The sequence below is a fragment of the Pygocentrus nattereri genome, chromosome 28, assembly GCF_015220715.1.
Source record: "Pygocentrus nattereri isolate fPygNat1 chromosome 28, fPygNat1.pri, whole genome shotgun sequence".
In the NCBI taxonomy this organism is placed as follows: Eukaryota; Metazoa; Chordata; class Actinopteri; order Characiformes; family Serrasalmidae; genus Pygocentrus; species Pygocentrus nattereri.
Window position 1 is genome coordinate 2507244 of NC_051238.1, and position 16878 is coordinate 2524121.

The window sequence follows — 16878 nt, forward strand, 5'->3', positions numbered from 1 at the left end:
GGAGGAGAAATATTCCTCGGTGCGTCCGATGAAAAGTTGATGAACAGTCTGAGGGAACAGCCTCCCTAAAAAAACACCACACGCACTCACACCCGGTGGCATGCGGGCCCCCCGGCTCCCTCATAAATATCAATTTTAACATTCAGCCCCAGCAATCGATACGATTTAAACCATGGAATTCAGCTTAAGGAGTTTGCTTTATCTAATTGGCCTTCACTGAAAAATGAAGTGGGCTGCTGGTCAGCGCGTAGGGGGGTAGCGTTCTCCCGCCGTCCGCAGAGTGCCATCAATCTCCACCGAACAAAGTCCCTCTGACCGCCCATTTGTTTCTGGAGCATGCGTGATCCTCCCATCCCATAATGCACCCCTCTCTCGGAGGAGGACTCATCCTGCCATCACCTCGTTAGCCCGGAGGCCGAGACCCAGACGAGTTATAAATTGTTACGTATAAATTATTATTTTTTTCTCCGGAGGAGAGAAATCTATTGTGAAGTTAACTTTTATAGAGCAGTGCATAACAGAAAGCGATGGATGGCTGTGTTGGAGGTGACGAGGGAGGCAGAACTCCATTTATCAGAGTAAGGAGATCACAGACGCTGCATCCGAGGCTCAGCCAGCCACTGTCCGCCGAGCCCGCTGAGCCAAAACGGCATTGAGCCGCCTGACTGTTAACGAGCCTACGCAGAGGAACATCAAACTTTCTCTGCTGTATTGCAGTAAAAGTGTGTAGACATCATTTCAAAACGTACAGATCACTGCCTGTTCACAACAGCCCGTTCTGAAGTCACTGTTTTTGTGACGTCACGGTGAAGTTATAAGGAATGTGTCAGCCTGGCACAATACAGAGCAGCCAATCAGAACAGATCTTATTTACATATCGCTGTTATTAGAAGAAAACCTCTCATCTCCTAAATGACGACTTTATAGGAGAAGGAAAAAACCTACTCTACATTTAATGTAAGTCAGTGGAACCAAGAATTTTTCCAAGTCATTTCGGGTCATTTCTGTTGGTCCATTCCCCATGAAATTTACACACAGTATATATGACCACCCTTTATATATGACCAGTATATATACTGAAGTTTCCTTCTGACAGCAGTGATGTATAATAACAATATACAATGACAAAGCCTGTTTCATTCGGAGAGATAAAGAGGAGTTTGGAGATGGGCATGTAGACCATCATAAGTGGATCTCTAAAGAAAATAAATCAGATTTTTAAACTTTGGCATGAAGATCCTCGTTCTGTAGTTTAAGCATAGTTGGTGCCCCGTGTGAAAAGCCAGTCTTCACACAATGGTTGAAAAGAACAATTTAAAAGAACAGTATTTTCCTTCTCTTCCCTTCCCAAAAAGTAAAACATCGGCCAAAATGTGTTTTAAGGCTGAAAGATGAATTGCTTTTATATTGAAATCGCAGCGTAAGAGACTGCAGTTTTCAAATCGCATCATTTTCAATGTTTACCAAACGAAGAATTATGAGATTTATTATCATTTAAACCTCAGATTCTGGGTCTTTGCTCATTTTCTGTGAAGAACATATAAACTAACCCATTTTCAGTGTCTTCACTCTGTTCCCCCCCCCCCCCACCCCCCCCCCCCCCACATTTATATTACATTTGTGATGTTAGGCTGAATCCACGGGGAGTGAAAGTGTGGAGGTGCTGTGTCCTTCACTCTGTTCTCCTCCTACATGGCCTGCTGTTAGTGGGTGGGTGGGTGGGTGAGGGTGGACAACATGGACAGGCTGCTGACTGGCTACAGCTGCTAAAAACAGTTAATGTGGTGGGTCCATCAGACCATTGAGTAACACACACATCAACACCACACAAGGGTTAAGAGTTATTGTCTTTTGTCTTGAGTTTTAAGAGGCCAGTCAGAGGCAACCAAACCTCCATGTGTTGTGACATCATAACCACAACTTACCGGCTGTCTGGCTCACTACATTCAGGGTTCAAGCCTCTAACAGAAAAGGTCAACATTCTAGTCTTCTAGGCAGTAAAACAGGTCTGAACCTCAATTTACAGAAGATAATCACACTTTAAATCAGAGTTGTAATTTTAGTCAGAAAAATCGTGATTAGATTTTTTCACCACATCGTTCGGCCCTAAATGTAATCATGATTCCATAAGTGAAAGTATGAGTAAGTATTAGTAGGAGTAAAAGTTGAGCATGGAGCAAAAAGTATGCCTGAGTGAAAGTCGAGAAGCATCAGTATTCAAGCAAAAACCATCATAATTCATTTGATTTCCACTCCAAACTACCATTAATTACAGCCGGCAAGTCATTTTTCAGGTCTTTCTGAGGAGGTCAGATATCAGATAATACACGTGCATAAAAAAGGAGAAAGTCAAAGTGAAAAAACAGGAGTTTCTAAAACTGGAGATTGAAAACTGATTAAAATATCCAGAGAAAATGAGGCTCCTAACAACCACCTGGAAGAGCTGGTCAACCCCCGAAACTGCCCCCATCAGATAAACAGCGCTGAAAGCTTTGATCTCTGAGAGAGAGGAGAAGATCAAGCTGCTTCAGATCTGAAAACATCCACAGGTGTTTCTGTCCATCCTTCCACTGTGAGAAGACCACTCAGCGCTGTGGGTCTGAAAGGACGTGTAGCTGATCAAGAAGAACCTCCCTGAGAAAAGGAGACGGACACACCAAACAAAGAAGCTGGGCGATGGACTGACCGCCCCAGAGTCCAGACCTCAACACCACTGAAATCATCAACCAGCTTCTCAGACTGAGCTTTGGAGGCGTGTCTGCAGATTCTCTGAGGAGCTGAAAGTGAGTCTCCTGAAGAGAATGGAAGCTGGAGTAAAGATGTTTGTGGCCCTGACGTTTTGAAAGGAAGTAACATAAATGAAGGGTGGTCTCTGACTTTTGCACAACCCTGTGTGTGTTTTAGAGTAATGTGTGTATGACTGTGTGTGTTTCAGGGTCGTGCACTGCTACACTGGGCGTGTGATAGAGGGCATAAAGAGCTGGTGTCTCTCTTACTGAACAACAACGCTGACATCAACAGCCAGGTCAGTACGCCTGTACGCACTGTTTGAAGTATCTAGAACCTAACTGATAGGTGTTTTGGCCCAAGAACAGCTGGAGCATATCTTTTCTGCTCCATATTATTCATGTATCAATGTTATTATTCCTGGACATTATCAACTAATAACTAATGATCCGAATTCAAATAGTTGATCATCATTTCAGGGTTCATAACAAAGGCCATGAACAGAACATACATACTGTGAAAATGTATAAAGATGATCTTAGGCTGTTGCAGTTATTCAAAATCATATCAAACAAGTGCTCTTTTGGAATGAAACCTCATTTAACCATTAATAGTATTGCGTATTACACTGCCACTTGTTTATACACCCAGGCATATTGCATAACTATTAACATAGGTTATCATTTATCTGTCTAGTCAGCTAAAATCGCAGTATCTGTGCTCTTTTTAAAATTGTGGCAAAACACCCAAGTCCTTATACCAGGGGGCAACAAAATGTGGCTCCAGTGGTGCCTTAACTGTCCTGTTGTGGTACACTTCAACACAGTTTAACAGTAAATGGTCTTAAACGCTGGAGTTAATGTAGAACTGCTGATTCACCCTTTAACCCTGAAGATCAGCGCAGACGGCTGGTCACCATAGCAACACAGACAACAGTCTCGCCCAGCTAGTAGCTACGAAACGGCAAAGAGAGAGATTTAAGACGGACATCGATAATTTGGAGACTTATTAGTGTTTATAATCAATCCAGCTGGTTTCCTGATACGTTTCATCTGCAGCGAGAAACTGAAACACTAAAAAGTCACAAAGCTGAAGTCACTTCTCATTTGAATTTTTCCGTTCCACCTTAAATGGTGCAACAGTTACATTCTGGTGCCTAAGGCACCATTTAAGGTGGAACCAGAAAATTCAAACAAGAAGCTGTCGAATGAGAAGCGACTTCAGCCTCGTATAAAGTCGAACTTTGAGAAACATTTTACAAGAAACTACTTGTTCTACTTCTGCAAAAAAGTTTCCTGCTGGAGATGCGAGAAAAGCAGCTATAGCTGAGCTAAAGACCAAAGCAGAGCACAGTGAGTCTGCGTTTTCATTTATTTTATACATTTTAGTCTACATCAGCACACACTGAGACGTATTTACAGCCAAGATGGTAGAATGGATATAAGATGAATTGTTGAAAGAATAAATGGCTCTTCTTAACCAACCCCTAGCCAACCCCTGCCCCATACCTATGGATATGTTCCTAAATTATATGCAACTCTTCAAAAGTTCGAAATCACTTGCTTTATTAATAAGTTTACTTATCATATATGTCAAGGGTCCCCAAACTTTCTAACTTGCAGCCCACACGGCCGACCACAAAAGCTTCCTCTGCCCACAAGATTTTACCAAACAAAATACAAAAAACAAATATAATCATCAAAGTGTATCTCGTTAATTCTGCTTGCTTTTGTAGCATAATGCAACACACTAAACACTAAAAATAACAGAACATTTTCTAACTGACCTAATTAACCAACTAATGTTGTTTGCGCTGGATGACATGCTGAAGAAATGAAAGTTACAGATTAATGGGTGTAGATCTACATTTGTTTAGCCTCCAACTGACACCATAATTTGTTTGAATTCTCTTGAAAAGACGTCTGACCGTACAGTTGGAGCGACAGTTACTCGTTTTCAGTTCTCGGACATAATAAAGGCTTTTACACACCCATTTATTTCTGCAGTTTTTCAGTAAACTAATTCGAGCATGTGTATAACTGATAACATCTCACACACCAAATGCAACATTTCAAGTGTTGAAAATCTGACTTGTTATTTGCATCCTGTTCGATTTTGATTGAGCGTTGACAATCGTCTCTGTTGTTGGCATAATAACAACCAAGCTGACTGTTTTTGAGTGACTGGATCTTTATGAGAAACATCAGAAAGATTTATTTGCCTTCTGCTTCCTCATGGCTGGAGTTACAGACATCTGAGCTGTATCTGAAACTCCAGCTCCGGAATGACATGGTAATTTCTCTGTGCTCCTTCTACCTTTCCAGAATGGACAGTAGCCCACCCAAAGTTATCATTTACCATTTTGTAAGGAGCAAATATACACTCTATTGCTAAAAGTATTCACTCATATACAAATCATTGAATTCAGGTGTTCCAGTCACTTCCATGGCCACAGGTGTATAAAGCCGAGCCCCTCGGCCTGCAGACTGCTTCTACAGACATTAGTGAAAGAATGGGTCGCTCTCAGGAGCTCAGTGAATTCCAGCGTGGTGCCGTGATCGGTACTGTATTCCACAGTCAACTGTCAGTGGGAATATAACAAAGTGGAAGCAACTGGGAACGACAGCAACTCAGCCACGAAGTGGTCAGCCACGTAAAATGACAGAGCGGGGTCAGCAGATGCTGAGGGGCATAGTGCGCATAGGTCACCAACTTTCTGCAGAGTCAATCACTACAGACCTCCAAACTACATGTGGCCTTCAGATCAGCTCAAGAACAGCGTAGAGAGCTTCATTGAATGGGTTTCCATGGCCGAGCAGCTGCATCCAAGCCTTACATCACCAAGCGCAATGCAAAGCGTGGAATGCAGTGGTGTAAAGCGCCGCCACTGGACTCTAGAGCAGTGGAGACGTGTTCTCTGGAGTGACCAGTCACACTTCTCCATCTGGGAATCTGATGGACGAGTCTGGGTTTGGCGGTTGTCAGGAGACGGTACTTGTCTGACTGCATTGTGCCGAGTGTAAAGTTTGGTGGAGGGGGGATCATGGTGTGAGGTTGTGTTTCAGGAGTTGGGCTCGGCCCCTTAGTTCCAGTGAAAGGAACTCCTAATGCTTCAGCGTCAAGAGATTCTGGACAATTTCATGCTCCCAACTTTGTGGGAACAGTTTGGGCCCCTTCCTGTTCCAACATGACTGCACACCAGTGCACAAAGCAGGTCCATAAAGACGTGGATGAGCCAGTTTGGTGTGGAAGAACTTGACTGGTCTGCACAGAGTCCTGACCTCAACCCCATAGAACACCTTTGGGATGAATTAGAGTGGAGACTGTGAGCCAGGCCTTCTCATCCAACATCAGTGTCTGACCTCACAAATGTGCTTCTGGAAGAACGGTCAGAAATTCCCATAAACACACTCCTTAAACCTTGTGGAAAGCCTTCCCAGAAGAGCTGAAGCTGTTATAGCTGCAAAGGGTGGGCCGACACCATATTAACCCCTGTCATCTACGAATGGGATGTCACTCACGTTCATATGCGTGTGAAGCCAGACGAGCGAATACTTTTGGCAGTATAGTGTATTTTTTTGTCTGAAGACATTCCGCCTATTTGTTTGTTTTTGTTGTGCCACGATGACGCTTGGTACTCACTGCTGTGTTTTTCTTCAATTTGATTTATACTTGGTGTTCGTGGTTTTCTCATTTTGAGACTTGGTGGCTGTAGGTGGTCCAGCCTCGGGAACTTTCTTTTTGAAACCCTGTTTGTAACCATTTATCCATGACGTAAGAATTCTATATGAATGAAAAGAGAAACATTTTACATTGACTTGCAGTAAAAATGTAAACACAGTGAGATGCGATCAATCTAAATATGGTGTTCTGTTTTTGAAAAATATATAATAAAAATATATAGAGTAATTGTGGATAATTGTGGTCCACATAGTGATTAAAAAAATGTCCCCACTCTGGCCCACAGTTTGGAAAACACTTACATACAATTTCTGTGAACAGTGTGTTATCATGTAATAAACAATATACTCAAATCTGTTCACAGATGTATTTATATCTTTTTTTTAAGTTATTTATCTTTAAATGAGATCTCTACTTTAGAAATAGGTGTTCCAGGTGTCCCTTTTATCAATACTCAGTCCTCGGTTTTCTGCAGTCTCAGAGTTCTGCAGTGTTCAATGGCTCTATGATTTGTGTGCTTGTCACTAAACCTAATATTTAAAAAAACTGCTTCATGAAGAAACAGCCTGAAAAGACTAGTGGCTAAGGATCAATAAGTGTTGCTGTGGCAGGAATTGCAAAAGTGAGGCCTGCGTGCAAACACTGCTTGGACCCCGGAAATTGCCACATATTGCTATATTACTGTTAATAGAGTAGTGTGCAAATATTTCTGAGGAAGTTAGACATCAGATAATCCACTTGCCTAAAAAATTCTGGTTCCATTGACTTACATTAATAGTAAAGTCTGCTTTTTCCTTCTCCTGTAAAGTTACTATTTTGGATATGCAAGGTCTCCATATATATATATGTCTGTCTGTCTATGTGTGTGTGTGTGTGTGTGTGTGTGTGTGTGTGTGTGTGTGTGTATGTGTGTATGTGTGTGTGTGTGTGTGTGTGTGTGTCATCATGGTTGTATCCCACTTTCTCCCGGTTAAAGATACTGTGCTTCACACAGAAATCCGCTCAGCCTTAAACACCCTCAGGTATGTGTGCAGCTGTGGCGGTGCGGTAGCTGCAGTTGTGGGGTTTTAAAGGCTGAGTGAGCTTTGCTGCTTTAAGCCGTCTGAACCTGCACGCTCATCCTGATCCTCAATAAGACAAATCAATTGGAAGTAATCAGCCAAATTGTTTGCATTATACAACTCACATAATCAGAACATTTGCAAATGACTTTCATTTTTTTTATTGTGTAGGCATGGATCAAAGCTTGGCTCAGACAAAGACATCAGCGCTGCTTTGTTTTTACATTTAAACGGATAAAAATCCACTGCAGACGGGCCTCTGAAGCCCCGTAAAGAGGAACAGTGTGATATTATGTCATGTCCTGCTGGAATACTGACAGAAAACTGGAGCTCCATATAAAAGAAGAATCATAACCTTCCCTGCACGCTTTTCTCCTCTGTGTCCAGCAGCCTTTGGATCACAGCACAAAATAAGCTGCAATCTATAATTCGTGACTTTGTGATACTGACCTCTAAATGATCAGAGGGGGTTGTTTTAGTTTGATTAGCACGTCATTCGAAAGAGTCAGGAATTCAAATGAATCGTCCACTGAGCCTAATAGACGTAGTGCATTAACTATAACATTTTAATTTACCACTTAAATGGTTCAGTTATAAGTCATGAAGGATTATTTACCCAGTAACTGCTATAAATTAGTCAGTTTCTACTATTGATTATTTAATATCTACTACAATTCAGTATCTGCTACAAATTATTCCATGTCGACCTTGAATTATTCAGTAACTCCTATTAATTATTCAATACTTACTATAAACTATTCAGTATTTTTGATTAGTTATTCAGCTATATCTGCTATGAATTATTCAGTGTCATTTATGAATGATTGAATACCATCATTTATTCAATACTTACTATAAACTACTCAGCCTCTTTGATGATTTACTCAGTGTCTATTATGAATTACTCAGTGTCTACTACAAATTATTCAGTGTCTACTACAAATGATTCAATCTACTATAAATTATTCAATACCTAGTATAAATTAATCAATATCTGCTACAAATGATTCAGTATCTACTACAAATGATTCAATCTACTATAAATTATTCAGTACCTAGTATAAATTAATCAATATCTGCTACAAATGATTCAGTATCTACTACAAATGATTCAATCTACTATAAATTATTCAGTACCTAGTATAAATTAATCAATATCTGCTACAAATGATTCAGTATCTACTACAAATGATTCAATCTACTATAAATTATTCAGTACCTAGTATAAATTAATCAATATCTGCTACAAATGATTCAGTATCTACTACAAATGATTCAATCTACTATAAATTATTCAGTACCTAGTATAAATTAATCAATATCTGCTACAAATGATTCAGTATCTACTACAAATTATTCAGTGTCTACCATTAATTATTCAGTAACTACCATTATTCAATAGTGATTCAGTATTGTTGATTAATTACTCAGTATCTGCTATGAATTATTATTTGCTATGGATTGTTCAGTAACTGCTATGAATTGTACAGTAAGTACTGTACTAGTACTAATTATTCAGTATTTACTATAAACGATTCAGCCTCTTTGATGAATTATTCACTGTCTGCTATGATTTATTCAATGCCTAGTATTAATTATTCAGTACCTAGTATAAATCAGTGTCTGCTATGAGTGTTTCAGCCTCTTCAATGAATTATTCAATGACTATTCAATACTTACTATAAATTAATCAGTAATTACTATGAATTATTCAATGCCTACTATGAATGGTTCACTACTAATAATTATTCAGTATCTACAATAGATTGTTTGGTATTTAATAATAATGAATCAATATCTGTCGTGAATTATTCAATATCTGCTCTGAAATGTTCCTTTACTGCTACGAATTTACTACAACTCTAATGTGTAAATGCTGTAAATGTGAAATTAATGATTGAGTCATTACTTGCAATAGATATTACGCCACGTGTATGTTCTCGTTCTCGCACCACTGCGCTGGATTTCAGACATCAGACAAAACAGCTTCGGGTATCGGGGAAAAAAGACCTGAAGACGTCTCAAATCGTGTCTCAGCAAACGGATCAACAGGGCGTATAATGTGACCCAAACGTCTGAAGAGTGTGTGTAGATCATCTATAGAGGACCGTTCAGTAAAAGTGAGACTGTGTTGACGTCTCAACCTTTGAAGTCTCTCTGAACATAACGCGCACTGTTATTATCGTTTATCCGCCTACACGGCGCACTTTGGAACAGGGTCTGCGCTGCTGATCTGTCTTTGCGCTGATCCGGTTTTAGCTTACCGTTAAATAAGAGTGATTACTTTTTTAATTTGTTGATTGGAAAAGGAGGGGCGGGTGCCATTATGCCTCGAGCGAATATTGTTTTTAAAATTAATCAGCTGATGGTTGGGTCTGAATGGTGTGGTATTTGTGTATTTGTGTGTAATCCTGGATGAAGGGGGACTACAATAGGTAGAGCCTTCGTTCTGTCCTCCTGCCGCAGATTAGCTGATGTGCCACCTGCCAGCGCGCCAGCCGCCCAAAACCCATGCCATTCACCACAGCTCTGAAGCTAAACTGGGCCAAATGGCGGCGTTTTGTGTTTGGGTTGTTCTCTTGTCATCTGGTCCTCAGAGCTCTCAGATTGCTTTGATATTTAATTATTAAAGCCTAATCTGTCATTTAAAGGAAATAGTGATAGTGACCTCAAAGCAGTTGAGGAGATAAGATCACTTTGACTGGCACAGTACGGTAAATGGTGTTCAAGTGGAATAGTTTACTGTGGACAGACATATTCAGTATTCAGTATGTGTTATTAAATATTGAATACCTGCTGTTAATTATTCAATACTTATTATAAATCATTTAGTATCTGCTATGAATTATTATCCAACATGAATAAGTCAGTATTTGCTATGAGTTGTTCAGTAACTACTCTTAATTATTCGATGCTTACTATAAAATGTTCAGCCTTTTTGATTATTCGGTAACTACTAATTATTCAGTACTTATAAACCATTCAGTATATTTGATTAATTGCTCAGTATCTGCTGTGAATTATTATTTGCTAAGAAATTTTCAGTAACTGCTATGAATTGTACAGTGAAGAAATTGTACAGTGAGTACTATTAATTATTCAATATTTACCATAAACTATTCAACCTCTGATGAATTATTCAGTGTCTACTATGAATTATTCAAGACCTACTATTAATTATTCAATACCTAGTAGGAATGAATTAGTATCTGCTGTAAATTATTCAGTATCTGCTACACATTTTTTCATTGTCTACCATGAATTATTTAGTAACTACTATTATTCAGTAGTAATTCAGTATTAATTAATTACTCAGTATCTGCTATGAATGATGTACTATGGATTGTTCACTAAGTACTATACTAGTACTTACTGAATTATTCAATATTTACTATAAACTATTTAGTCTCTGATTAATTATTCAGTTTCTGCTATGAATTATTCAAGACCTACTATTAATTATTCAATATTTAGTATAAATTTATCAGTATTTGTGGACAGACATATTCAGATTTAAAAATATTTTTAAAAAGTCTCATAATGATTTGGGCCTTTGCACCGAAGGCCAAGAAAAGAAAGTGTTTCCATGGGGTCATGACATTTTTTCCCCACCTTGTTAGTTTGTGTTCCTGGTCATAAAAAAATAACTAAAAACTAACTTCTTGTTTTCCTTTAATCTTCTATCAAAATGTAATGGCTTTAGCTTCACCTGTAAAACATCTGATTTTTGATGCCACTGTGCAGCCAATAATATGACGTTTCAGCTACCCAACCAGCTATCATGGAGAGGAAGCACTCAGCTAACTCAGAGACCCTCTCTGACACTGTTTTGGAAATATAAAATGCGTTATCATTTCACTTTTACAGAGAAGTATGGTTAGCGTATGGTGTGAAGGCCACCACACACCGGAAGCGCCGTGCATAGTCCCGAATTCAAAGCCATTGTGTTTAATGGAGAAGCTCTCTGGCATTGACGCTCTAATTTCGTCACAGTGCGCCGCTCCACATTTCACCGTTACTACATTAAATTAAAGCCATATCGAGACCACAGAAAGCCACAGTAGATCACACGTGGCTTGAAATTTACACAGAGAATGGCAGCCGGTCTTTTAAATAACCAGACAGATTCCAAAGGTCTGTTAACTCCAAGCCTCTTTCAGCTCATATCTTTCAATGTGAAAGCAGCTGGTCACTAAACTGATACCAAGGGTGATAAATAATGCTGCACACTTTATTTCATGACTGGCGACCTGTCCAGGGTGCATCCTGCCTTCCGCCCGATGACCGCTGGGATAGGCTCCAGCAGTCCGGTTACAAGTTTAGTTCCTCAACATCGTCGACTTAGTACGAACAGCAAACATGATCTGGATGGGTAGGTCAGTGATGGATCACACCGCCTTACTGCCATCACTCCTTCCACATCCGTGTCAGAGCATATCACAGTTTTCAGACAGCAGCTAGCAGACGACTGGGTTTCTCTGTCCTGTCATAGTGTTGGAGGGCTGCAATGTACTGTATCTGACCCTCGCTGAGTAAAAGCATTAACTGCTGTGTGATTCTCACACCAGACAAACCGAGTCGTCCCTCCATGTGTGTTTAAACTGAAATCAGCGCGTTTTGTCTTGTTTGATCTACAGTACCATCAGTTTACCGTGGCGGAGCTGCTTCAAGTTAGCCAGCTGCTAAAAACAGCCAGCCTGGGAAGGTGGTGTTCTCCCGCGCTCCAATGCCTCACAGCTTCCTCAGTTTACTTTCATTTAAATCAGGGCTGTAACTCACATTTCGTTGCTTGGGAATGCACTAATACTAAAATATGACTGAGCGCTGTAAGAGGGCTGTAATCGTGAGGAGCAGACATGATTTAGTGCTGCTAATGCTTGTTAGGACGTTAGTACAGAGGTGAGTTCACTGGAGGACATCAGTAGATCAGTTACGCCACTGATCTCGTCACTCACGCTTGGTCACAGGAGAACAGATCACCTGTCCCTCCACTCAAACGTTTCAGACATTGCTAAAATATATTTGGCAACTCATTTTACTCGCGGCCCCCGCAGTCACGCCGAAAGACTTGGAAGTGTGCGAAAGTAGAGTGGTGTCACTTTGCTTTCAGTAGAAAACGGCACCAGGGCTGTCGCTGAACGTGGAAGTGTGAGAAACGGCTCTATGGAGGAAAGCTACATCGCGTTAATAATTATCGTTATTGTTTTATCGCCCAGCCCTACTCTGAACTCATCATCAGGAGATTGATCTCTGCTGATGCCACAGCCTTCGATAGCTGGGAGTCCAAGACATCTTAATTGGCTGAAAATGTTTCCTTGGTATGATAAGAAGGCTCAAGCTCTTCAGTTATGAGTGGCTCTCTCATTATAAAGAGAGCAAAATGAGTCCCCTGGAAAATTCCCCTTTAACTGCTACTGTACCTGTAGCTATCCCTCTATCAGTTCGGCCTGCAGCGGTTATTGATCTACCTGGTCCAGCCAGGCCACTGCGTCCTGCCGCTGTGACAAATTAGGTTACGGCTCGGAGTCTGACAGAGTGAGGCGGTTAGTGCAGCTGTGTGTGGTAGACTGGCTTTGTTAGTTTTACTTTATTACAGCATTTATTAGTGACTCGCCTCTACTTCTCCAGCCTCGCTGGCTCAAAACAACAAAAACACAAAGGTTTGCTGTCTGGATAAAAAAACCTCCAGTCTGGTTTACAGCCCTGTGTGTGTGAATTGGCACTTTCTGGCCTTTCTGGGTGTTTTCCATGACCAGATCACTGTCATACAGCTATGCTTTGTACATCTACGCCTTATTTTGAGAAAGTTTCAGTGTTACTTTCCACCAATTTTCACCTGTAAGCAAGCACATCTTACCAAACAGGATATTTGGAGCTCCGTGCACTTGAAAGAGGATGTAGACCTGGGTGATATGGAAAAAATCCGATATTGTGATGCATCAAGAACATCATGTTCTCTCTGCGCGATGTGTTAAAATATTTTCACCCGTCTGATCAGATGGAACAGATAAAAATGAACCAGTATTGCTACATTTTAAAAGCGCTCCACACCAAACCGCTCTGAATGAACTTTGTTTACATCTTGAAGATTCCGTCATGTTGAAATTTTGAAAATTGGGTGGAATTCCCCTTCAGGGTGATGTAAAACACATTCAGGCAGTTGGATGTGATTGTTTGACTGGTGTTGTAGGTTGTGACCCCAGAAATTTCCTGGAGTTTATAAGCTCTACAGAAAGAAGGCCCGGTCATTTGAAAGTGGGTGTGTTTGTAGCATAAGCCCCGCCCCTCTCAGGCCCACTTTACTCTGATTGGCCTGGTTTTGATGGTGAACAGCAGTTAGAGGTGTTAAAGGGGTGAATGAGAGGCTGGGAAGAGAGTGAGAGGACGTACCGCTTTACATTCACTGTTTCACTGGATTTCATGTTTTAAAATCAGACACTCAAACAACTTTTAATGAAAGAATGAACTCCAAATACGTTCTGAATGAATATCTGACGGGGAGAAAAGGAGCACAGCGTCTTGATTGATGACGCCATGACTCCCCTTCTCTCTCTCTCTCTCTCTCTCTCTCTCTCCTCCCCCCGTTTTAAATTCAGTGGTGTAAACACTCTTACGTGTGCAGGTCTCTGCTGTCCCTCCATAACAAATGGCTGCGCTCTCAGCATCATAACGAATCCCTCAGCCAATCCGTCATAACGCTGCAGCCCCACCTGAGGACCAGGTTATTATGACTAAACCCTAACCTGTGATCACAGCAGAGCTAACACAGAAACACTGAACTGTAATGGAAATAAAGACCTTTTCCAGACCTGAGAGCTGAGTCAGAACCAGAAAGTCCACTCTGACACGAACAGGACTGAAACAGCGTTATAGAGAAGGTGCCTCAGTGCCTGTGTCTGTAATGCAGGAACGGTGGTGGTCTTACTTACTCAGGAGACTCTGTGCAGAAGTAAAGGTTTTACCGTAGCTCAGCATCGTCTGCTGTTAAAGGTGAAATGAAATGGCCATGAATGGCGCTGCTTGAGACGTTTTGGCTTTGGTCACTCAGCAGGTAAAAGTGGCCTGAACAGAGAAACACACTGAATCAGACATTTTCAATTCCGGTGTGAGACGACTTTCGTATGTGGTATTGAAATCCAATCTGTATCTGATCTGATCTGAGGCAGCGTGACTCGATCCGGGTTCATGAGACTTTCACACGAATCCAACTCAACATTCCTCATAATTCTGTGCCGCTCATAAACATTTAGGCTGATCTTTCGGTACAAAAAAATTGAAGAGCCTCATCCAAAACTCTCCGTGTTTGAAGAGATTTTGAAGGGAATGTCCGAACACAGCTGCAGGAGAACGAGGCTGCAGCATCAAACAACAGTTAAAAGTCTGAAAGCGAAGTTTAAAGACGAACCAAAGAAGTGACCGCGCCCTTTTTACGGCTCGAACACATTCTGGGTGACGAGCCCAGCTATCAGTCAGTGAAGCTTCATGGTGGCTCCTGTGATGCTGGTGAAGATGAAGCTGATCCTGCGGGGGCGACTGGCGCTCGTTGGCAGTCGTGATTGTTTACCTCTGGATGAGCCGCATGGCGCAGCATGACGCTCTGGTCTTTAGCACATGCGAATCAGTTCAGCTCAGACTGTCACATACAGATCACATTTAAAAGATAATCTAAACAGCCAAACTAAAAATCTGATTTGGTCCACTTTTACCTGCTGTGGGATCGTAGCCTTTGAGAAGGTTTTGAGGTGTTTTGAGGCAAATTAGCCCCCCCCCCCCCCACCCAAAAAAAATATGTATTTTTTTCTACATTTTCCACTATTTTAGCATCATCAGCGCTCTGTATAAAACCCAGAAGACACTTTTGTTCTTGGAATGTCCTCTAGCCAAGGTCTCAGCGTATGTGATGCGGCTCCTCAAGAGTCTGGGAAGTTGACAGCAAGGCTGAAACTGGCTAATTCTAAGATTTCAAAATAGAAACGGGTCACAGGGTAATTCTCCACGGGTTACTTCACTATGAGTAAGGAAACCCTTTCCAGCCAGGTTCATGTCTTTTGTCACCACAGGCCTCTACAGTATGACACAATATTTACAGTTTTCACCTTGATGGACATAAAATCGCTGTTGTATGTTCCCTCCTTTACGTAGCCGTCATTGAGGATTGAGAAGATATTTAGAAACACACAGCGAGTGCCTTGAACACCACAAACAAGTAAACAACACACCAAAGTAGATTTGAAACCTGATTAACGTGTTCTCCCTGACTTTCTGCTCCAAGTCTGTACATTTTGTGTGATGTGGTGATGAGCATCCTGCCTATAACACCGCCTATGAAGATCTTTTCAAAGATCTGCAGACTCCTCGCCATTCAGATGCTTTCAGTTCAGTGTTTTTTGGTGGAATACGCTCTACCATCTCAACATGGCCTTGGCATTTTTGGCTCTGTGTGAACGATTGTTGCTCTGAGGCCTTTTAAATTGCATTATCCCTCATTAGCATATAGAAGCCCATTGCTGTGGTGTTGTGTGAAGGCATTGAAGAATTTTGAACCCTCTGCAGTCTGAGGCCATTTTCTCGATTTGTTCATATCGTCTTGGACTCTCCTTTAAAGGCTCTTCATAATTCCAAAACCGCTGCAGCAGCTTCAGCAGCTGTAAACTCTCTGATGCCGTTTCACACGAGTCTCCAATCTGGACTGAATGAAGAACGAAGGGTTTCCGGCGTGACGGTCAGTCCAGTGATTTCCTGAGTGTCCGTCGGTCAGTTTCACACAGAATGTAGACGGACACACGAATCCAGCAGCTCCACACGGGGAGAGGCTCGTAACTCTGAATGCGAGTCTTATAGGATCTCGTGATGAGATGGAATGGAAGCATTTGAACTGGATTTCTGAGCTGGATCATCTCAAAGACGTAGATGCAGAAACATCAACAAGTTTGAATTTGACATGTGGGCGCGTTCGTGGACCCCAGTGGGTTAAAACACGTTATTGAGCATCATGTGGAGGCTTTGTTTGGTCTATTAGGGCTTTTCTTAGTTCTAGTGCTCTCCCTCTCTCTCTCTCTCTCTCTCTCTCTCTCTGTCCTTCATTCGTTTGTTGAACTGCTGATGACTGGCCCTCCTCCATCCGTCTGACCGTATCCCTGCCTGCCACAGCACGGTCATTCAACAGCTTTATTCCTGCTCAAACCATCCACATAAATACTGCCCAACATTAAAGCTGTCCACAACGAGGAGAGGGAGAGAGAGAGAATGAATTAGAGTATTTCCCAGCAGAGGCTGGAATTGCCTGCTGTTTTATTGGTCTTTCCCCACGTGGCGCTTTAGCTCTGCCGTGCAGCATTGATTTTCATATTAGTGCACTTTATGCATTTATTCATTTTATGTATTTGTTTTTAACGTGTGCAGATGATCC

The 16878-nt window shown here is 41.4% G+C and overlaps 1 protein-coding gene across 1 annotated transcript in view; it reads left to right on the plus strand.

Moving 5' to 3' along the window:
• Nucleotides 1–16878, plus strand: part of acbd6 (acyl-CoA binding domain containing 6) — a 74737-nt gene that overhangs the window by 30947 nt on the left and 26912 nt on the right. The window contains exon 6 of the mRNA XM_017686176.2: nt 2936–3025. Within this exon, the coding sequence (XP_017541665.1) occupies nt 2936–3025 (90 nt within the window). The remainder of the gene's footprint in view (nt 1–2935; nt 3026–16878) is intronic.